At 42.8% G+C, this 19368-nt stretch overlaps 1 protein-coding gene across 1 annotated transcript in view; it reads left to right on the plus strand.

Moving 5' to 3' along the window:
* COG3 (component of oligomeric golgi complex 3) overlaps positions 1–11266 on the plus strand; it is a 36106-nt gene extending 24840 nt beyond the window's left edge. Inside the window, 7 exon segments of the mRNA XM_075716348.1 lie at positions 1039–1159; positions 3497–3585; positions 3684–3818; positions 5027–5102; positions 6778–6905; positions 7811–7909; positions 9134–11266. Coding sequence (XP_075572463.1) covers positions 1039–1159; positions 3497–3585; positions 3684–3818; positions 5027–5102; positions 6778–6905; positions 7811–7909; positions 9134–9163 — 678 coding nt within the window. The 3' untranslated portion in view covers positions 9164–11266.
* The last annotated feature ends 8102 nt before the right edge of the window (positions 11267–19368 follow it).

The following is a 19368-nucleotide window of genomic DNA, read 5'->3' on the forward strand; positions in this document are numbered from 1 at the left end:
TTAATTATCCATTCTAGCACCGTATATCGGGTCAGCATTGATTTAAACTATTGCAGAGAATGAAACTCATCAGTGAACCCTGCAGTGAACCCTAGATAAGTTGGCCCAGGACTAGGATCTGTACCACTTTGTTCTTGATGCATGTTAATTTAACATTATCTGGTGAAATAGTGCATGTAAGAATAAAAAAAATAAAAAAATCAAGAAACCCTTCCACCACTTATTTTTAGTAAACATTTCTATTTGTTAAAACTGCAGATTTGAATCTAATTTCTTCTTTACTGTTTTATTTAATGTTATATCAAGGAAAGTTCTCTTCTAGCTTGCAAAAGCAAATTTGAATACCTGAGTTGTCCTCCATTTACCTCAATGAGCCATGAACTTCAAAGATTAAAAGCAGCATGCAGTATAAAGCACATAGCTAAAATAACAAGCAGTGCAAAACTGATCGTCTTGGTGGTGTGAACTTGGCCTTGTTTTATTCTTTGTATCTTTGCTGTACTGTTTAGAAATTAACTAAGCTTTGTGTTTAATGACATGAGAAAAATGCCTCGTAAGACCTTTGCACAATAGCACAGTTAATCAAGGTTATTAGAGAAACATTAACTGTTTGGCTTTTTTTTTAATCATCATAATGATTAAAAAAATTTCAGAACCTCATGGTTTTTCAACTATAAATTATATGAATTACATGAAGTAATTCCTGGCTCTTATTCTTCATAAGTTTGTATCTTTCAAATAATGGATACCTGTACTTAATGTGCACATTTAGTAATATGGCTGTGTAATCCAGTTCTTCTAAGAAACATGAATAAAGTCTGCTTCTTTAGAGCAATGTGTTAGGAACAGTACAGAAGTGGTATTTGTTGATCCCAGAGTGTAGTTAATGGCACTACAGACTAAAGGAAAAAGCTTGTTAGTAAGATTATTAGTATTAATTTTGTTATAGGAAGTAAAAGGTGTTGAATCTTTGCTCTTCATTTAATTGTGGGGTTTTTTTTACATGTAATGCATGTTCTTTCTCTTGTTGTGCTGTAGACCCAGGTTGATGGACAGCTTTTCTTAATAAAACACCTTTTGATTCTTCGTGAACAAATTGCTCCTTTCCACACTGATTTCACCATTAAGGAAATTTCCCTGGACCTTAAGAAAACTAGAGGTACTAAACAGTTGCTGGCTACAGAGAGGGATGGGATTGTCCTCCCTTAATGTGCCAGCAAAAGTTCTGGGTTTATTTTATGTTCACTTGCAATGACCTCTATGCTTGTTCTAATCTCTTGCTTTGTTCTTACCTTCTCTCAAAAAACCTGAAACTATTCTCCTATTTAGGGCGATTCAAGATGTGTTTAACAAATTCTTTATTTTTGTATGAAATGTGTTTGACTGCTTTTTGCTGCTGACCTAACTTATTTATCCAGTCCTTTTTAAGAACAGCTAAGTAATCTACATTTCTGTTGCACAGAGATGTCTTTCCTCTTTTCTGACCCTTTAAAGGAATATCTTTTGTTACCGCTCTTTAGCAGGTGAATTTAACAATACATAGGTGACTCGTTAGAACAAATTAAGATTTCCTAGACCTTTCTCTGAAGTTTTGCTTTGGAAAGGATTTCTTATGTTGCAAGTTGAATAAGCAGTATTGTTGTATAGTTTTATGTAGCAACTGTGTCTGTTGCAGGAAGGGAAAATAGAGAGTAGTGGCCACGGTCATGACTTTTAAAATTGCACTATGATTCCTTTGTAAAATGCAGAAAAAAGCCTCTCAGTACAAAAGTGAACTGTCATGCGCTTATCAAGTTTATAAAGATAATGGGAAAAATAATTGGAAGCATGTCAAGTTTCTCTTCTTCCATTCGAGAAGAGAAAGCTGAAGAAATAACTTTTCTTTCCTGGCATCTAATATGCTGCTGTTTTAACTCTGAAGCAAGCAATTCCTACACTAACCATTTCACCTGTTGCATTTGAACATCAATGAAACCTCCTACCTGTTGAGTAGTTTCTAGTTGACTGGAGGTTAAAGGGCAAATACATCCTTTTGGTGTCTTGTCCTGGCTGACACACAAATTTGTTCTCCACCTTCATTTAATTGAATAAATTTTTGTGCCAGCCAGTGCTTTGCAAGTGGTAGTGGTAAGTAATGGAAAACACTTTCTTTATATTGGGGGGGTGTGTGGTGTGTATGTGTGTGTGTTGAAAAGATGTGCGTTGTGCTTAATTCTTAATGTAGTGTAGCATAGGCCAGTAGGGCTTTTATATTTGGGGTGAGTTGTAGAAGAAAAATAACATGGCTAATAAGAGTTTTACTGTGTTCTAGCCAAGCTTTCTGCACATAGATTTAAGATTTAATTTGGGATTTATAGATAAAGGGACACGGCTTAATGTAAAAGTCATGCTTCCGTCCAATATTTTTTTTAAAGTAGTATAATGCTAAGGTTCATGTAACTGAAGTATACAGTGGTGAGAAGTGACTTTCACACTGACTAGTTCATAAGCTTCTAATGGAGAACTTAAGACTCTTTTTGGAATCAATGAAGCTTCTGGGAAATAATTCAGAGAACAAAATGAATCTTTCTCTGCAGTCTCCTTTAACTGCATAGGAGTGCAGATTCTTAGTTCAGTGCAAAACCTACATGCCTGCATATCCGGTATTCCTTCTTTGTTTAATACCTTTGACAGCATTTCTTTAACTCTTATGTCTTGTTTCCCTCCTGTTGTTTTATACAGCAAGAGGGGTGCAGAATTGTTTTTGAAATGAAAAATGCAGATGGATGTGTAGGATGATAAATGAATGACATTAGGGCAATAAGCCATACTGAAACTGTGTTGATAATTTTCTTTTTGCCAGTTTGACTAGATTTCAGGTTGACAACATCGTGGTAACACTGTAGGAATAATTTCAGTGTCTTGTGTTAATTACAGACATGGTTGCTTTTCCTTCTTGGGACTTCTGTAGAGACCATAAACATGAGTGTATATCAACCTTGATGCTTTGTTGTTTAGTCCTAACTAAAATAATTAAGCACAGAGGAAAAGGGTGCCAGTTCTAAGTTATTTCATGCAACTGTACTTGGCTTTCCCAGGCAACATGGGCCAAATTCTGCATATTGTTTGTAAATGCTTAACTACATAGCTTATGTAAAAGTCTTTCACTTGTAGATATAGTTACAAAAGGAAAAGAGCTCACACAATTTGCGTGCTGATAGCACTACAGCTAGTATCTGTCGTTTGTTAGGTTCATGTAATGTATTAATCTGTTTTGACTGTGCAGCTGTTAGATTCAGGTTTACCGTACGTGCAATTAAAAAATAGTGGATCAAGCTTTATGTGCTTCTGTGCATGTGCACTTGTGTCTTTGCACCTAGTGGTAGTGGAATCATTAATGTTATACTCCCAATCATGCTAGGCCATTTTTTTTTATGCAAAAATGAGTGATAAAAGTTTTTACTTCCTGGAGCTGAATCCCTTTGACTTACAGCGGGAGTGACTTTCTGATTCACAGATGCAGCGTTTAAAATCCTGAACCCTAAGACAGTTTCAAGATTTTTTAGACTAAACAGCAACAACGCCTTGATACAGTTCTTGCTGGAGGTAATATAGAGTCTTATTGCATAAGAAAAATTGGGTCATTTAAGTGGGTGGTGATCTCTGGCAAATAAAAAGGAGAGAATTGTTGTCTTCTGTTCAAGGGTACTCCAGAAATCAGAGAACACTATATTGACTCTAAGAAAGATGTAGATCGTCATCTGAAATCAGCTTGTGAGCAGTTTATTCAGCAGCAAACCAAACAGTTTATAGAACAGCTGGAGGAGTTCATGACAAAGGTACAAACGTGTTGCGTGTTTGTTACCCTAACTGAAATGCTGGCAGGACAAGGGAATTAGTATTTGAATTGCGTGTAGGAGAACCTGTTAGTTCTGTCTGATTAGCTGAAGATAATGGCATTTCCCATTATAAGGTCGTGCTTCCCTTTAAGTTCCAACAACAATTTTCCAGGCATTTTTGAGATTAATGGATTAAAGGAACATGACATAGTTTAAGAGCAACACTTATGCTCTTTGATAAAGAAGCTTTAATGTTTCATTGAGTCGAAACAGGTCTGTGAAAGTCGGCAGGAGCTTTTCTGTTTGCCAGAAAACTCCTGCCTTGACTGAATTTGTAAGCCTTCAAAAACAATCTTAGGTCATGCGTGTTCTTGAGGGAGGTCTCAGAGTATGGCTGTGAAGTGTGTTAAAAGTTTCTGTTCTCAGCGTATTTTACAGCAGTGAGGTGCTTGCTGAGCAGGACTTTCCTCCCAAGTCCTGTTTGTGACAGAAATTCCTGGTAAAAGTTGATCAGAAAGATTAGGCATCCTAGGGGATAGGAACAAAAAAGATGTCTTGTTACAATACACTTCTTTGTAGAACCTGCTCTAGAGCTCAGGATTTCTAGGCATCTTGAGAAAACCATGGAGCAGGATCTATTACTTCTGGAAAAAGTGTGATGTGGATCCTTATGTACTGAGAATAAGTGGCATGACATCTCAGAAGCTGGGTCAACAGCATTGCATGGACATAACAAGTATCCCAGCTGCTGTTTTTTGAGAATTTAGAAGATTACAGTATTAAATTCACTGATGCCTGTCATGCTGGGCTGAGGGACTAGTGGCATGCGTAAAATATAGATGGGTAACCGGTGAGATTGGTAGGTTATCCAAGTGATCCCAGTGATTGATTAGGAATCTGGGGAGTTTGACTAACCTGCTTAAGTATAAATCTCTTTTGAGGTTTTGTATCCTTAGGTGCCTCAGCATCTTTGTAAATTTAATCCCATTTTGAATTTTACTTTCAAGAAGTGATCATGGTTGTAATTTTGAATTGCATTTCTGTCAAGCCACTTCCCCTGTGTGGTGTTAAGTCAGGGCATAGAAGAGAGCGAGCAAGGGAGATTCCGTACACTGCAGTGTCTGAGAGACTTGTGGAACTGTTACTTGGTCACTTCATTGTGAATTGAACTGAAAGAAACATCATTTTGTTGATTGTACTTGTTTTAGGTAGCTGCTTTAAAAACAATGGCCACTCAAGGAGGTCCCAAGTACAGCCTTTCGCAGCAACCTTGGGCGCAACCAGGTATTTGCTTTGTTTTATATTCATGTTACCTTTGAGTTGCTTGTAGGCTAATAAAGCCATGATCATTTATTACTTTGAGACTTCTAAAAACTTCTCATCAAATGGAGAAAAAGACCCTTGCCATTCACCATTTTTTGGTAGAGCAATATAAGCTGTATTATATGGGGCTCAAGTATTTCAGAATGTTATTTCTCTCTGTGCCTGACTTCTAAAACACAGGAATCTGAAAAGCTGGCCACATTAATTTGGACTGTGAGACTGTGATTGATTTGGAAAAATTCTAAGTACCTAAGAACTGTCTACCTTTTTCTTGAAAATCCTGGTTTCCGTTTTTACCTGTGTGCTAGTTTAAATGTCTTAAGATACCTCTAAATCAAAACCCGACAAACTTCAGAATATGTATTTAATTGGTGCAGTAGATGAATGACTTGAGTATTTCTCAAGCTGTGACTGTTCTTGCATGAAAACAGCATTTCTGCAACTGCATATGGAATGTGCTTAAGGAATTATTTGATTGCATTAAGGTAAAGCTTTTGCTTTTGTAGGAAAAAATGAATCTGCATTGAAGGTTTTGTTGTCTGTACATTTGGTACCTACTTCCTTTTCAGTTTTCCTGTCACTATGCAAAAATGGAATCCAGCTTTGTTTCCCTTTTCTTAAGAATTCAAATGTGAATGCTTTGTAGGAACATTTGGAGTAGTTTAGATGTTTCTGGGTGGTTTTGCTCTTCACATTACAAAGTTGTGCTTCTGGGTGACACTGAGAAATCTGATTATTCCAATTCATACATTGGAACCTTCTGTTGCATCATGTTCTTAAAATGCAAAGCCAGCCACGTTCATTCATAATTCAGTGCTGCTCCATGGGTCAGACACTCTCAAGGGCTAACTCGAGCTTCTACTTAACATCTCCTGCTTCTTCAGGAGTATTTTTAATGTTTGTTTGGAGATAATTATGTGTGTAGAGGCAGATCTAAGCGGAGCTTCTGCTGTTTCTTGGAGTCATTTGTCTGGGAAGCAGTAGGCAGAAAATTTAGATGCAGTAGAAGTTGAGGAAAAAAAATGAACATAGTGTATTAACTTTGGTACTTTAAAGCTACAAAATGTATTTTTTCCTCTGCCCTTTAAGCAAAGATCTTGTAAAATCATTAAAATACCTAGCAATAAAGAAAGAAGGTCTTGTCTGAGAGAGGATTCCTGTCTGGTTGATTCAAAATCCAGATGGCTGTGCAGCCTTTCTTCTTACAGAGGTGGCCTGTGGTCAGTAAGGAGAATTTGTGATACGCTGTTCTCTTTACTAGCACTGTTTATTTCCCAGCAGTTTCTTTTTCCAGGCAAGTTTTCTAAGGGGGAGCCTATGTAGAACTTTGTTGCTGTTGGAAGGCTGTGACTTCAGGAACCTCAGGAGGATGTGGGAGTTTGCAGAAATGGGTTGGGTGCATTTTCTGCAGGGAAAGAGGGGCTGGTGTCTTGAGTAGGTCCCAAAAGAAAAGCTTTGGCATGTTGTGGTTGTATGATGGGTTGATGCTGCACAGCCCAGTCCACCCCTCTTTCCCTTTCACTCAACCCTGTGGTTATGATCAGTCTCAGTAAAGTGGAGGTGATATGCTGGAGTGTAGGTTTCAACTAGCAGAATGCCATTTTAGCCTATTAAGCATGTTTTCTTTTACTTTCAGCAAAGATCAACGATCTGGTCTCTTCCACTTACAAGACAATAAAAACAAAGCTGCCATCAACGTTACGAAGCATGTCGTTATACTTGTCCAATAAAGATACAGAACTAATTTTGTTTAAGCCAGTTAGGGTGAGTATTGCTATATGTACTTCAGCATGTTTTTCCATAGGTATTGGGCCTTTATTTAGTTAAAGACTTCAAACATATTTTATGGGATCGTTCACCTTATATTTCTCTGTGTGTATGGTTATATGTATAATATATCTATATAAATGTATGCATACATATATTTATAAGTGTATACATACAGACACACATACATACACATATCTGTGTATCTGTAGAGTTATTCTAGGCTACCAGTCCAGCCAGTAAACGTGACAAATACCATGCGCATGTAATAGTGAACAGACTATTACAGTCAACGTGGTGTACCTGATCTGAGAAGCCTGTTGAAAAGACACATGAAATTAAAAAAAAAAAATTCTAGTAATATGTTTTATAATGATATATTTAAGCTTTAAAAAAAAAAAAAAGCTGTCCTGCTCTCAATTTTACTCAGCCTACATAACATACAGGGAAGTAACTGGTTCTGTTCATTCTGCACATCTTCCAGTCAGCACCATATGAGCTACTGTAAAGAAAACAAACTCTGTCACAGCCAAAACCAGTACAGCTTGATCAGTTATGCATGGGCAGAAGCACTGGAGGCAGAGAGGATGACACAGATTCAGTGGGAGACCCACTGTAAACCCACCAGGAAGAATGAAGCTTGAGTTTTAAGCTTCCAGGTTAAGTCTGTACGTCTCAGTGTTTCAGCTTAGCACATCTTAGCTGAAGTTTTTCTCTCAACAGCCAGCATGGGTTCCTTGTGGCTGTTGTGGGGCTTGTTTTAAAAGAAAAGCCCTTAAAGCTTGACTGCTTCTCCCTACATGGTCACTTCAGTAGCTATTCCATGTACATTGTGCTTACTCATGTTTGAGATGGGTGTTGTGTTTTTTAGTATTGAGTTTTTTTCTTCTTTCTTTTAAAAGAATAACATTCAGCAAATGTTCCAGAAACTCCATGCTTTGTTAAAGGAAGAATTTAGTGATGAAGATCTCCAGATCATAGCTTGTCCGTCAATGGAACAGGTATATATTGAGGCTCCTTGTTTTATCAGTTGCTCTTTCATGTGACTGGCTTTTTTTAAACATTAATTTTTCATTTTTAGTATTTTCAGTGTTCAGAATCCTTATTTAGTTATTATCGCTCTTAGTCCTGGATGGTTAAACTCAGGGCTTCATCTGAACTCTAGGCTCTCAGCTAAAAGGGGTTTTTGTCTGGTTTTTATGAATATCCAATAGAGTTGTTAAACTGAAGGTGGTGATTGATGTTGCTGGGGATTGAGTTGTCAACATCATGGCAGAGTCTTGCCATTTCTGGGCATTGTCTTTTTGGAGAGATACCAAAACTAGTGAATATGCTTTAAAAAAACCTCTGTGTGTGAAGGCAGTCTTGCTTTTGACAAATACAAGCAGCAGCCAAGTTTTACATTTACGAAGCATGAGAAAGAATTACAAGGGTTCATTTGAAGTAAATGGCATTGGGAAAATGTGCAGATGTTTATTGAAATGTAACCCCACATGATACGGTCTTTAGTCTCAGAGATGATTTGGGTTAAGAATCCTCTCTATTAGGATGCTCTGACAGAAACCAAGTAGGTTTTTAAAAGTCTCGCTCTGACCTTAGTGGTCCAGGGAATGTGGATAGAATCATGATTAGCCCAGGATGCCAGTGTTTAAACAGATAATATAGTTTACAGACTAGAGGACATTGCCTGCTGTGACTGTGACCACAGGGATGTGTGATAACTAATGTGGAGCACAGAGCGGGAGTGATGCACTGGAAGGAGGTGGGGTTATCCTAGAGGAGGTGGCAGGTGGCTTCCTCTAATTGCTTATCTCTTAATCCACTTCTACAACTGAAGTGTATGGGAAACCATATTGTAATCTGGGGGAAACAAGTATTGCGAAGGATCCCAAATGTGTTTCAGGTATCTAAGATGAATGTTTATTTTTTTTTGCTGGTGCGCATATTTTTTGGAATTCCTTGACAATGCATGAAGTCATCTTAGAAACTTTGACACAGTACCTTGTGACTGCTGAAAAGACTAGTCAACATGGTCAACAATTGCATTTTAAAAAGCCTACGAGTAGGTATTTGACTGGAAATTTTGGCCAGTTGTTTTGTGTCTCTCCTGATTCATTTAAGACTCGGTGTGCTTCCTAGGAATCCTGTTTAAAGGCTAAAATATAAGACATCAGTTCTGAAACTTAGCTGCTCTGTCTAATGTAGGCTTTCCTTTCATTTTTCAGGTGAACTTACTTTTATCGATGTCCAAGTAGCTTAGCAGTGAGGCTGCTTGAAATAAGCTTCAGCTGAATGCCAGGCAGTGAAGGGAATGCGAAGACATTTGCTTGAAGTAAACGAAGGATCGCACTGTGCAGTCCAGTCTGCATCAAAACTATCCAGGCTGCTTACCCCTGTTTAAGGAAAAAAAGAAAAAAAACAGTTTTATTGATTTGTTAAAGGTCTTCCTGTTCATTGGCTTGAGAAGTGGTGGGGGGGAGAAAACAAAACAAAAACCCCTTTGCTGATCACTCTTATGGAAGCTCAGTTACTGCCTTACCCAGGTGTTTTCAAAGTTGAAATTACGGGTTTTTTGTAATGTAAAAACCTTGCTTGCTTTACTTTAATAACCTGATGTATGCAGTGAAAAGCCACACTTTCAAAGACACATTGGAAATAAAGTGGAGGGAATCAAACAGGAGCAGTAATAGGTATTTGCAAGGCTTGGAGATAAGCACATTGGTATGACAATTTGACTTAAGTAGGCATGCTCTAATTTTTCTTTAACTCACCCAGAAATCCTGGTAATCCACCAAGTGCTTGAACATAATTCAGAGGTTCTTAGTTGGGGAAACTTCTTCCCACATGTGAGGCATTTCTTGAAACACTGGATGTGCTGTTTTTCTTATACTGTTGTGACTAGGAGCTGTGAGGTCTGACCTAAAGTTTCATGCTCTAACCTTCCTCCATGTAAAGAATCTCAGTTCCTTGGGATTTGCAATGGAAAGCTGTGCAATATAACTTCTCTTGTTTCTGAGGGAACTGCGTATTTTCAGATGCTTTACAGCAAAGCTTAGCATTGAGATTCTCAGGTACTTAGTTTTAGGTTAGAGTTGGTTTTTTTGCCTTACCCAAGATCAAATGGTGGTGTGGCACTGTTCAAAGTGGGGACTGGGACTTGTAACGCCCTTGTGCGCCGGAGTAAGTGCTAATAAGGGTGTGTGGGGATGCCAGAAATTGAATGTGCAAACCTGTCAAATCAGCGTGGTAAACAGGGGATAAGTACTCGTAACTGGTAAACAATGCATGGTGTTCGGTATGCATTAATTGGTCATTATTTTGGAAAGCTGAACGCTAAACACTCAGCCCTTACTTGAATGAAACGCTACAAGCAGCTTTAGGGTGTCTCGGTGCGTAAGTCTTTATTGTGCAGCACTGCAAAAGAAAAACGTGGTGACTTACATGGCAGATTTTTAACTTATTTATAAAACCTGTTCTGTAGTTTTAAATATTTAGAAATTTCCATGCACATTGGTGGTGTTTTGATTTAGTAATTTTCCTGTTACAAATCACGTGGCTGGAGACTAAGATGGTAGGATTTAAAGCTACCATGAGAAGTGTTGCAGCAGTGGTGCTGAGGCACATAAACGGTACTCATAGGACCTTACATGACTCCTTAAAAATTAACTAAAGGAACTAACAAGAAAAGTTGCCCTTTCTTTTTACTTATGTAGACATACAGGCTGTAAAATAATGTCCAGTGCATTGTAATATATGTATATTTGTTTTTTATAAAGTTTTACAGAAGGACTGCATGGTCGCTGTACAGAGTTATGACTGACTTAATACAGACATTGTACAGAAAAGACATGAAGGGTAATCCGTTGCAGTAGTCACTTGTGCTTGGGATCCTCTCTCTCTTAGAGTACCCAGACAGCTCTAGGACAGCTGGTTGAAAGATCAGAAGAGCAACCAGTTTATACAGCCTGTTTGCTAAACGAACATTTGTTTAAACATGTACAGTTTCAGATATTTACGTTTACAAATAGTGTAAATACTTTCAAAATATTAATTTAAGATGCTTTATATTATCTGACTAGAAACTTGCTGTTTTTAATTTTTTAAATAAAAATGTTGCCTCCTATTTTGGTCCAAGAGTAAAGCTTTATTCTGTAATCTGAGGCTTGTCTGTCAAGATAACTGTAATACAGAGACAATAAACATCCTGTAAGCACAGGCAGTGCATCGCAGAGAAGAAGTGTTCTTTTTTAGCAGTAAGAGAATTGACCTTATTTAGCACAGATGTATACCTGAGTGCTGAATGTACAGCTAACTGTTAAAGTAATGCCTCTTTATGGTTGTAATAAAAGTAAATTTGTATTTTCTCTACTGACAAACAATCTTGTGTGACTAAATGGTCTCTTTGCTTGCAATTGTGTTAGGGGGAAGAAACCACAACTGTAATAACAAGAACATATTTTAACTAGTTGGCTTTTACTAAGAGAAAACTTGGGAGCTGGCGGCAGAAATCGCAAGTAGTATTGTATTTGATAGCTGTTCTTGTTGGCCTGGTTACTCACAGACTCCTCTACCCATAGTTTCTCATGACCACATCGTGTTCTTCTGACCCTTGGTATTGTAGAAACAGATCATCCAGAGGCTTGTGGTTTGTCCCCTGTAATGTCAGCGTGAAGCTTCCCTTCACCCTCTGGCTTTGACGATGTCGTGTGAATAGACTAACCTAACGTATTCCCGCTTCTGTTTGCACAGCAGCGATGCCACAGCATAGCTTATGCTATGCCGGGTGTTTTCCAAGCAAAACCAATAGTCCCTTCCTCAAACTGTGCGTGGTTGGTGTTGCAAAAGTGATGTGGGTAGGAAAAGAGGAAAATGCCTGTGCTGCTGAAGCAACTCATGGGGACTCTAAAGGTCCCTTCCAACCCAAAGCATTCTATGATTCTATGACTGCAGGTAGATCCAGCCCTGTGTCCACAAACGCTGCATTCTCCTACCCTCATGCATTTTCATCCTCACTGAACCCTAAAACCAAGGCAACACTGATATAAAGACCTCTGAATAGAACAACAACAACAACAAAAGATTGAGTTGGCTCCTTTCAGTGGTGGCCAACCATGCCATTAAGTCATGGGACTTACCATCTACCACCAGCTGGAGCCCTGATACCCAAGAGGCCCCTCATCTTCCCTCTCCTGGATTACCTGTGGTCCCTGTACCCGAGCTGCCGTTCATCATCCCCTCTCCACCAGCACGTGTGTCTCGGGTGGAGAGCCGAAGCGCGCTGGCCAGTCGCGCTTGGTAAAACAAGTTCCCAAAGGCCAGTTCATCAGCTGTACGAAGGAAGCCGTCTCCTTCAAAGCACTGCACATTCGGTGTATAACCCTGCTGATCGCATGACAATCCATCAAGTGCTTTCGAATGAGACAAGCTTGGTGTTGCAAGGACTTGATGTACGGGAAGATAGGTGTTGCGAGCTTGAAAAAAGGAGCTTTGTTTTCATTGCAAAGTGACTGTTACCACCTTGATGAACAAAAAGTTGATCTGAAATGCTGATGTAACTGCTTGCTGCAAGTCATAATGTCTTCAGTATGTCATGCAGATAGAAGATGATGAAACGCGAGGAGTGATATCATTGAGAGAGGGGTTGCCAAAAGCATTGCAACATTGTATTTTGGATAGCAGGCTCCTGAGCTGAATCTTTTTACACTGAAGGAAGAGCTCCTCTTTGTATTCTGGCCACTGAAGTAGGTGACTTGTCTCTGGGTCTTTCAGCTGCAAAGAGAGCCCATGCAAAGTGAAGAGCGTTCATGCTGAACTGCATGCAGGGAGGCTGAGTGGGAGAGCATCCCTTGTAACCCAGCCTTTCACGCTTACCCCTGTAGTGTGTCCAGGGTGCCCTTTCCCTCCAAGCCCATGGAGCACACTAGCCTTATGGCTCGCCTTTGGAGGTGACCCTCTTCCAGCGCACGTACAAGGGGAATGAGGAGCTAAACTCACGGCTCTAGCCTCCTTTGGTGGGAGTGGGCTGCCCAGAAGTAGTGGGGCAAGGAAGATGACTTCCTTACCTAATGCAGCAATGGGTCCTGAGAAGAAGTCTGAATTTTGGGGATGGAAGAGCAGGTGCCAGTGCTTTATGACCTTGGGTTGTTACCACCTTTCTGAGTAGCTACCCCAGATGACTGTTACCATTAGCAATACACCTGTGGCCATGTATAGACTATTGCTATGAGGGCTGTCAACATTTGGTTTTTGTCTGCACCAGGGAAGACAACTTGAATCCTTCACCCTGAGGATACAGCCCCCAGCCAAGCATGAGCTCCCGGTGACGTGTGACCTGCGTTTCAGAGCTGAGCAGTTGTGTTTGCATCCAGCGGAGGACAAGGATGCGCACCAGTAGGCTGGGACAGTCACACTGGTACTGAGCAGGGCTCAGCCCTGGCCAAAACAGCATTCCCACCTCTAGGGAAGGGTCAGAGGTGGGAAACCTGAGTGACAACAAATACCAAAAGATTTTGACGCTCCTCTCCCCAGATGCTTGTTTCATGTTAAGTGAAATGCTGTTTAGATAAAATCAGGAGCTTTGTGTTTGTATTGACATTTAATATAAATCTTTTGAAAAGAAATAGCATTTCAGAATGAATTTGTGAGTAGCGCTGTTCTTGCCCTTTAGCAACAGCATTTCATTCTTATCTAAGTGCTTTCCTGAAAGGGAATTTCATTAAGATTTCACACAGGCAGGAAATTTGCTTTTGAATGCAACGGTGATTTTTCCACCTGAAAATTTGCGACCAGTCCCATGCAGCAGCCCCAAGCTTATCTCCACCGCATGGTTTCCCTGCTCCTGCTGCTGTTCTCCAAGCAGCTGGTAGGCAGGAGCCGGCCGGGCAGGGCTACCACAGCAAGCGCTCACCTTGAGCCGGGACCCCACGTTGAAACGGATGCGATCGCTGCGGCTGGTGAATGATAAGTCAGTTTGATCCTGAGCCAGAATTTTAATGGTGAGGTGGCCGTTCAGTTGCATGGTGACGGACTGGAAGGGAGGGCTGTGAGCGTGGTGGCTGAAGTCATGCCACTTCCAGCGCTTCTGGCTGACGTATGCCCAGCCCAAGCAGATCCCAGTGCAGGTGTCCAGGGCAGCCCTGAGGAAAAACACAAAGCTGGATGAATCCAGAGCAAACAACTCCCTGGTCCCAAATGCCATCTTTTGTCTGCAGTTTGATCCAACTTATTATTATTGTGGTCCAAGAGTCACTGCTGGGACCTGATGTACCAGGTTAGCTCAGTTGGTTAGAGCAAGGTCATGGGTTCAATCCCTGCTCACTGCAGCAGGGGTTGGGCTAGATGATCTGTCAAGGTCCCTTCCAACCCAAAGCATTCTATGAGGACTGTGTTTTCTAGTAGTTTTTGTCCTGCAGCACAAGCATGGTACAGAAATTGGCTGGCCCCTGGGAGAGCAATGAGTCCCCGCAGGGCAGAGAAAATCCTCGGACGTAGCGTGGGCTGTGTCGTGTGTGCATCCCCCTCTTCCTGTTGCATGTCTACATCTTCTGAAAGTCCCTGGACACGGTAATTTCTTTTGCTCTGGCAACTTTTATGCTAAAAACTGGTCCTCTGTGTGTGCGCGTCTGGTTGTGTGTGTGTCTGGGTGCGGGAAATGGCCTTGCCAAACTACAAAAGAGACAGAAACGCAGTGTGTGTGGGAAAACAGACCATATTTATGGTGTACAGACACGAGTTGATACTCCCCATCCCATGGCAGCCTGGGTAGGCGGCTCTGGGTGCTGGAGCATCCCCTCAGCCGTGCATGCGGGGAGTTGTTATCATTCACAGCATGTGTTATGTTGAGTTTTTCCTGCCTAAGCGTGAAGAAGTTGATTCTCAAGGGGCTGTGAGACTGGCTCAGCCTCCCTCAGCGTTACCTGAGCTGCAGCTCAGAAAAAGGAGCAAAAAAAAACCCAGGGGAAAAAAAAAAATCTAACTTTGCGGCTGTGATGTGCTACGGCACCAGCTGCAGACAAGCCTGAATGGGTCCATATGTGGGACAGATGACCTACCCACAGGCTGCTGGTTTTCTGTTTTCCTCTCATCAAAGCTATCATATTCTTTCTATAAATATCAGTGGTCACTTAGCATTGCCCTTAATTTACAGCTGCTGGGAGAGGCTGGGAGGGTCATAGCAGCTTGACCCAGCTTGGCGGCAAGCCGGCGTGTGGCTAACACTGATGGGGAGCGTGTGGTCCGGCGGGGCCAGGTGAGCCCCATGGCCGGGTCGGTGATGGTTTAGAGCTGCTAGGGATTGCCTCGGTGCTGGGCTGTAAAAACCTGGCTGCTGTGTGACAGATGGAAGACTGGTGTGTCTGCAAGCGAACGGTAGGACTGCAAGAGTCTGACGGAAGCGTTATTGCAAAAGCTATTTAAAATGATTTGTAATGGCCAGTTAGACATTTAAGATGTCCATTAATTAGACTCAACACAGGGAGGACTTGTAAAATTGAGACTGCATTTACTGATTCCCCCAGTTCCTAGCTTTCTGAAGGGAAACTTTGGAGACTGGGGGTGGGGTGTTAAAAAGTAGTATTTGATGGCTCAAACACCAGCAGTTTTTACTAAAGCTATCGGTCACCTCATATTACAACTTAGACTGCAAGAACTTGGTCACCTAAGTCATTCTTTAGCGAGGAACACTCACTGGATGTGAGAAACAAACCAAAAGCAATGTTGACCTCAAGCTAACTGACTCCAGCTACTGAAGTTTGCCCTCGTGTGCAGATAAGAAGCCCACATTTTTCCAGCGTGGCCACCTGGCGCTCTGTGAGAAGCTGGTAAAGAAGATGTGCCCTCATCCCTGCACTGTAAAAGGGGCCAAGCCACCTCCATGGCCATGTGGCCAACCTTGGCCAAGATCAATCCTCACACCAGGGTCTCTGGACAGATGTCACTGGCAACTGAGATGTTGCCCCAAGTACCCTCACGCCATGCGTGCTGCCTGCACCCAACACCTTGGTGCGCAATGTGACAAGCCACCACTCTGGTGGGCTGCAGCACAGCCCTCCCTCCTTTTCATTCTCTTTCACATAGGAAAAAATAAAAATGGAACAAAAAAATGAAGATGTTTTCAGCATGCCTTAAAGCCCTGCGGTGCCACCAGGGCGGGTTGGGGCCGAGCTGGGACCCAACGTCACCTCTGGGCTTGCATTTACCAGAAGCGGCCATCAGGGTGGAAGCAGACCCCATGGCTGTGGCTCCTGAAGGCACCCTGATCCCCGGGTACCTGCCGTCCTCCAGGATGCAATAGGTGAATGGGGCTTCCTCGGTGAACGTGATGAGAACAGCCACGTTGCCTGATGGGTAGCTGAGAAATGGTTAAGGAAAGACAAGCCCACAGAAAGCCCACAGAAAGCATGCTTTGGAAGAAAACAATCATGGGACAGTGTCTGGGGGGATGTGACTCAAGCCTCCCACACCCCTCAGACAGCCAACCCCAAGGCAACCAGCTCTGTAGACCTCATTTCCTTGCAAGAGCGGCAGGAGTTGCGTAGCCGGCCCAAGAGGCTGAGGCGGGTTACCCGAAGGGAGGAGGGTCATGGTGACCCACCTTGAGGCAGGGCACTCCCGTGCTGGCCCCCCGCCTGAGCACCATGGCCGCTGGATACGAAACCCGACCACTTCCATCTGGGAACAGGAGAAAAAACGTCTGTCCGTCAGGATAATGCCGTCTTACGGGCTCAGGAGAACAGTAGTGCTGCAGGAGCAAAACGGAAGAGGTGAGACACAGGCGGGGCTGGGGGGAGCATCGCGGGGATGCCTGCCCGGACATGGGGGACAGGGATGCTCACCTCCCGGCCTCCCTCTCCCCACAACGGTACCAACCCCAGAGCGCTGGGAAGCCAGACCGTCACACTCTGTGCTTGCCACCTAGCCTTGGTTTTTTTTGTTTGCTTGCTTTTTAATTAAAGACTTTTAAATAGCTGAGGAAAACTCATCCTTCACTTCTGTGTTTCCACATTTCATGTACAAAGCTCAGCTCTTCTTATTTTATGTTATTAGCCGCTCTCTGATGATATACTTTGCCAAGAGCCCTCTTTCTATCAGACACACAAGTAATTTATCCTGCAACGTACTGACAAGCGAAATAGAAACATTTCTTTGCTAAGGGCTTAGCTCCTGGCATTACAAGGGAGCTGGGTTTAACGCTTTCTAATAGGACTAAGGAGCATTACTGCCTGCTTCTCCAGGAAGAACGGAGAGCAGCTGGGAGAGGGGGAAGTGGGGAGACCTTGCCGTTCCCTTTTAACACCATCGTTAAAAGCAGCAGCTAATTCTCACGTGCGGAAAGGGGCCGGGCTCGGGTTTTGTGTGTCGCAGGGACCTGAGGGACTCGTCTGCAGCAGCTCCCAGGTGGAGACATTTCATACACGTGAAGTGGCTGCCTCCAGCCGTAACTCTGGCACTAATTTATAACCTGAAGATGCACATTTTGGCTCTGCAGAATAGCTAAGAATTACTTCCTGGTTATAAGGGATGGAGGGGAACAAAAAAGCAACAAACCGACGCTTTTGTTCCTGCTTTCATTTTTCAGGCTTTTTATGAGGCTAAAAAGACAGACAGTCCCAGGCAGGAGGATTTGCTACCCCTATATTTCAGGAGGGGAGAGCAGTATAATGCGCTTCTATGTCAAAAATAAAAAAGCCAACAAAATCACTGATTGTGTGATAAATCACAGGTAATTTTCTTGCACGCCTACAGAAACTGCAATACTTTCTGGTTTGGGAAGGGAGAGGAGAGGCAGGGGAAGGGAGGGAAGAGCCTTGCTGCTGGGGGCTGAGCTGGTGGGGGGTCCCATCCAGCCCCCAGCTCATGGGGCAGGCCCCCAATCTCTGCTTGCCCTCCCAGAGTCACTGGGGCTGGGATGATGGGCTCCGAGGAGCTGCTTCTCATGGCAGCTGGAGTGGAGGGGACACCCCGGTGGCCTTCCCAGTAGGGGCCACAGTGACCGCTCACCCCTGGCCGAGGTGCCAGGACCCTCAGGCAGCTCCCATCCCACTGCCGAGGCACTGCTGACCCACTGCCAGGTTGTGTGCAGCCCTCCATGACCCTTTTTTGGTCAGGCCTCTGATTTATGAGCCACATGAGCTTGTGCTGGAACATCTCAGGGATCCCTGTGGTGACAGAGACTGTGCGATGTACTTTTGCCGTTCTCACAAAAATCATCTTCTTGACCTATAATTGTCTTTCTTTTGGTTGCATCCGGTGAGCCCCTCGTCCCATCCCTTGCTGGACACAGCGGTGACATCCCTACTAATGAATTCAAGGCTGCCTGGACCCTGCAAAGCTTTTGCCTGTGCTGTTAAATTGTTGGACTGAGGCTTGGCCTGGGACCAGGAGCGCTTCCCCAAGTGATTCCTAGCTGAGGAGCCTCGATCCGTGCCCACTAGGCACTTTGGATAGGGCAGCCTGGTTTGGAGGTTGAGCTGAATGGTATGGAAGTGAGTAGAACAGGGGCTGAGGCTTCAGTACAGGTAGAGATCACTGACTGGTGGTGTTCAGCCTTCAAGCTGCATAGGATGCTCCATAAGGAAAACCCTTTACACACAGTTATCATCCCAGTAAAACCCCAGGGATGCCACTCAGCTTTCCACCTCAGCCATGAACACCTGATTAAGTCCATCTTTGAACAGCCACAAGTTGGTATGGCCCATCAACTTAGAGCACCCACTGATGATCATTCTAACATTTTGCTGAATCAGAATCTTCTCCGTGTCTCATAGGAGATAGCTAAATGTGTTTGACTGGACTCTCATGGGGTATGAGAAGACCTTACACTACACAGCTCTCTACAGTCCCTGCCTGAAAAGCAAAAAGAAGAGATCCAACAGGCTATACCCACCTTTAAGTGCTCTGCAACAAAATCCTTGTCCAACTCCAGCAGGTCTTCTGGAGGTGCTGATGTTAGTCAGTGCTTTTTGAAAGGGACAGTCTTTGGTCTGACAGTGTCTTAATTTTGTTTTGAGAGTCTGAACAAGATTCTGGTCCCTGAAAAAATTTTAGAAAGTTGTTGTTGAGGAAAAGGTGAGGCAGCTTTGTTTCTCCAAGCCTTGTGTCATGGATTATTTGGAAAGGAGGGGAGATGGAGGGAGGGACTGAGGAGTGATTGTGTCTTTTGCTTTGTTTGAGGACAAATAAGTGGTAAGGGAAAATCTAACCTAACTAGATGGGGTAAGCTCTGTGATGCTGCAGGATGGCTTTCCTAAGAGATGTGAGGCATCTCCTTGCTTAAAACAATGAAATGTCCAGTCCATGAGCAGCTGAGAATTACGTATAGCAAAGGATGGACTAGGTATGAACTAGCAAGTCTCTCCTATTCCTCTCAGCCAGAGGATATATGGCCTGGTGATGACAGGCCTTGTAGGTGGGGAATTATGCAGACCTGTGTTTTGAGAAACTATGAAGGTCCCTGGCCACT

This window comes from Pelecanus crispus, chromosome 1, assembly GCF_030463565.1.
Source record: "Pelecanus crispus isolate bPelCri1 chromosome 1, bPelCri1.pri, whole genome shotgun sequence".
NCBI lineage: Eukaryota > Metazoa > Chordata > Aves > Pelecaniformes > Pelecanidae > Pelecanus > Pelecanus crispus.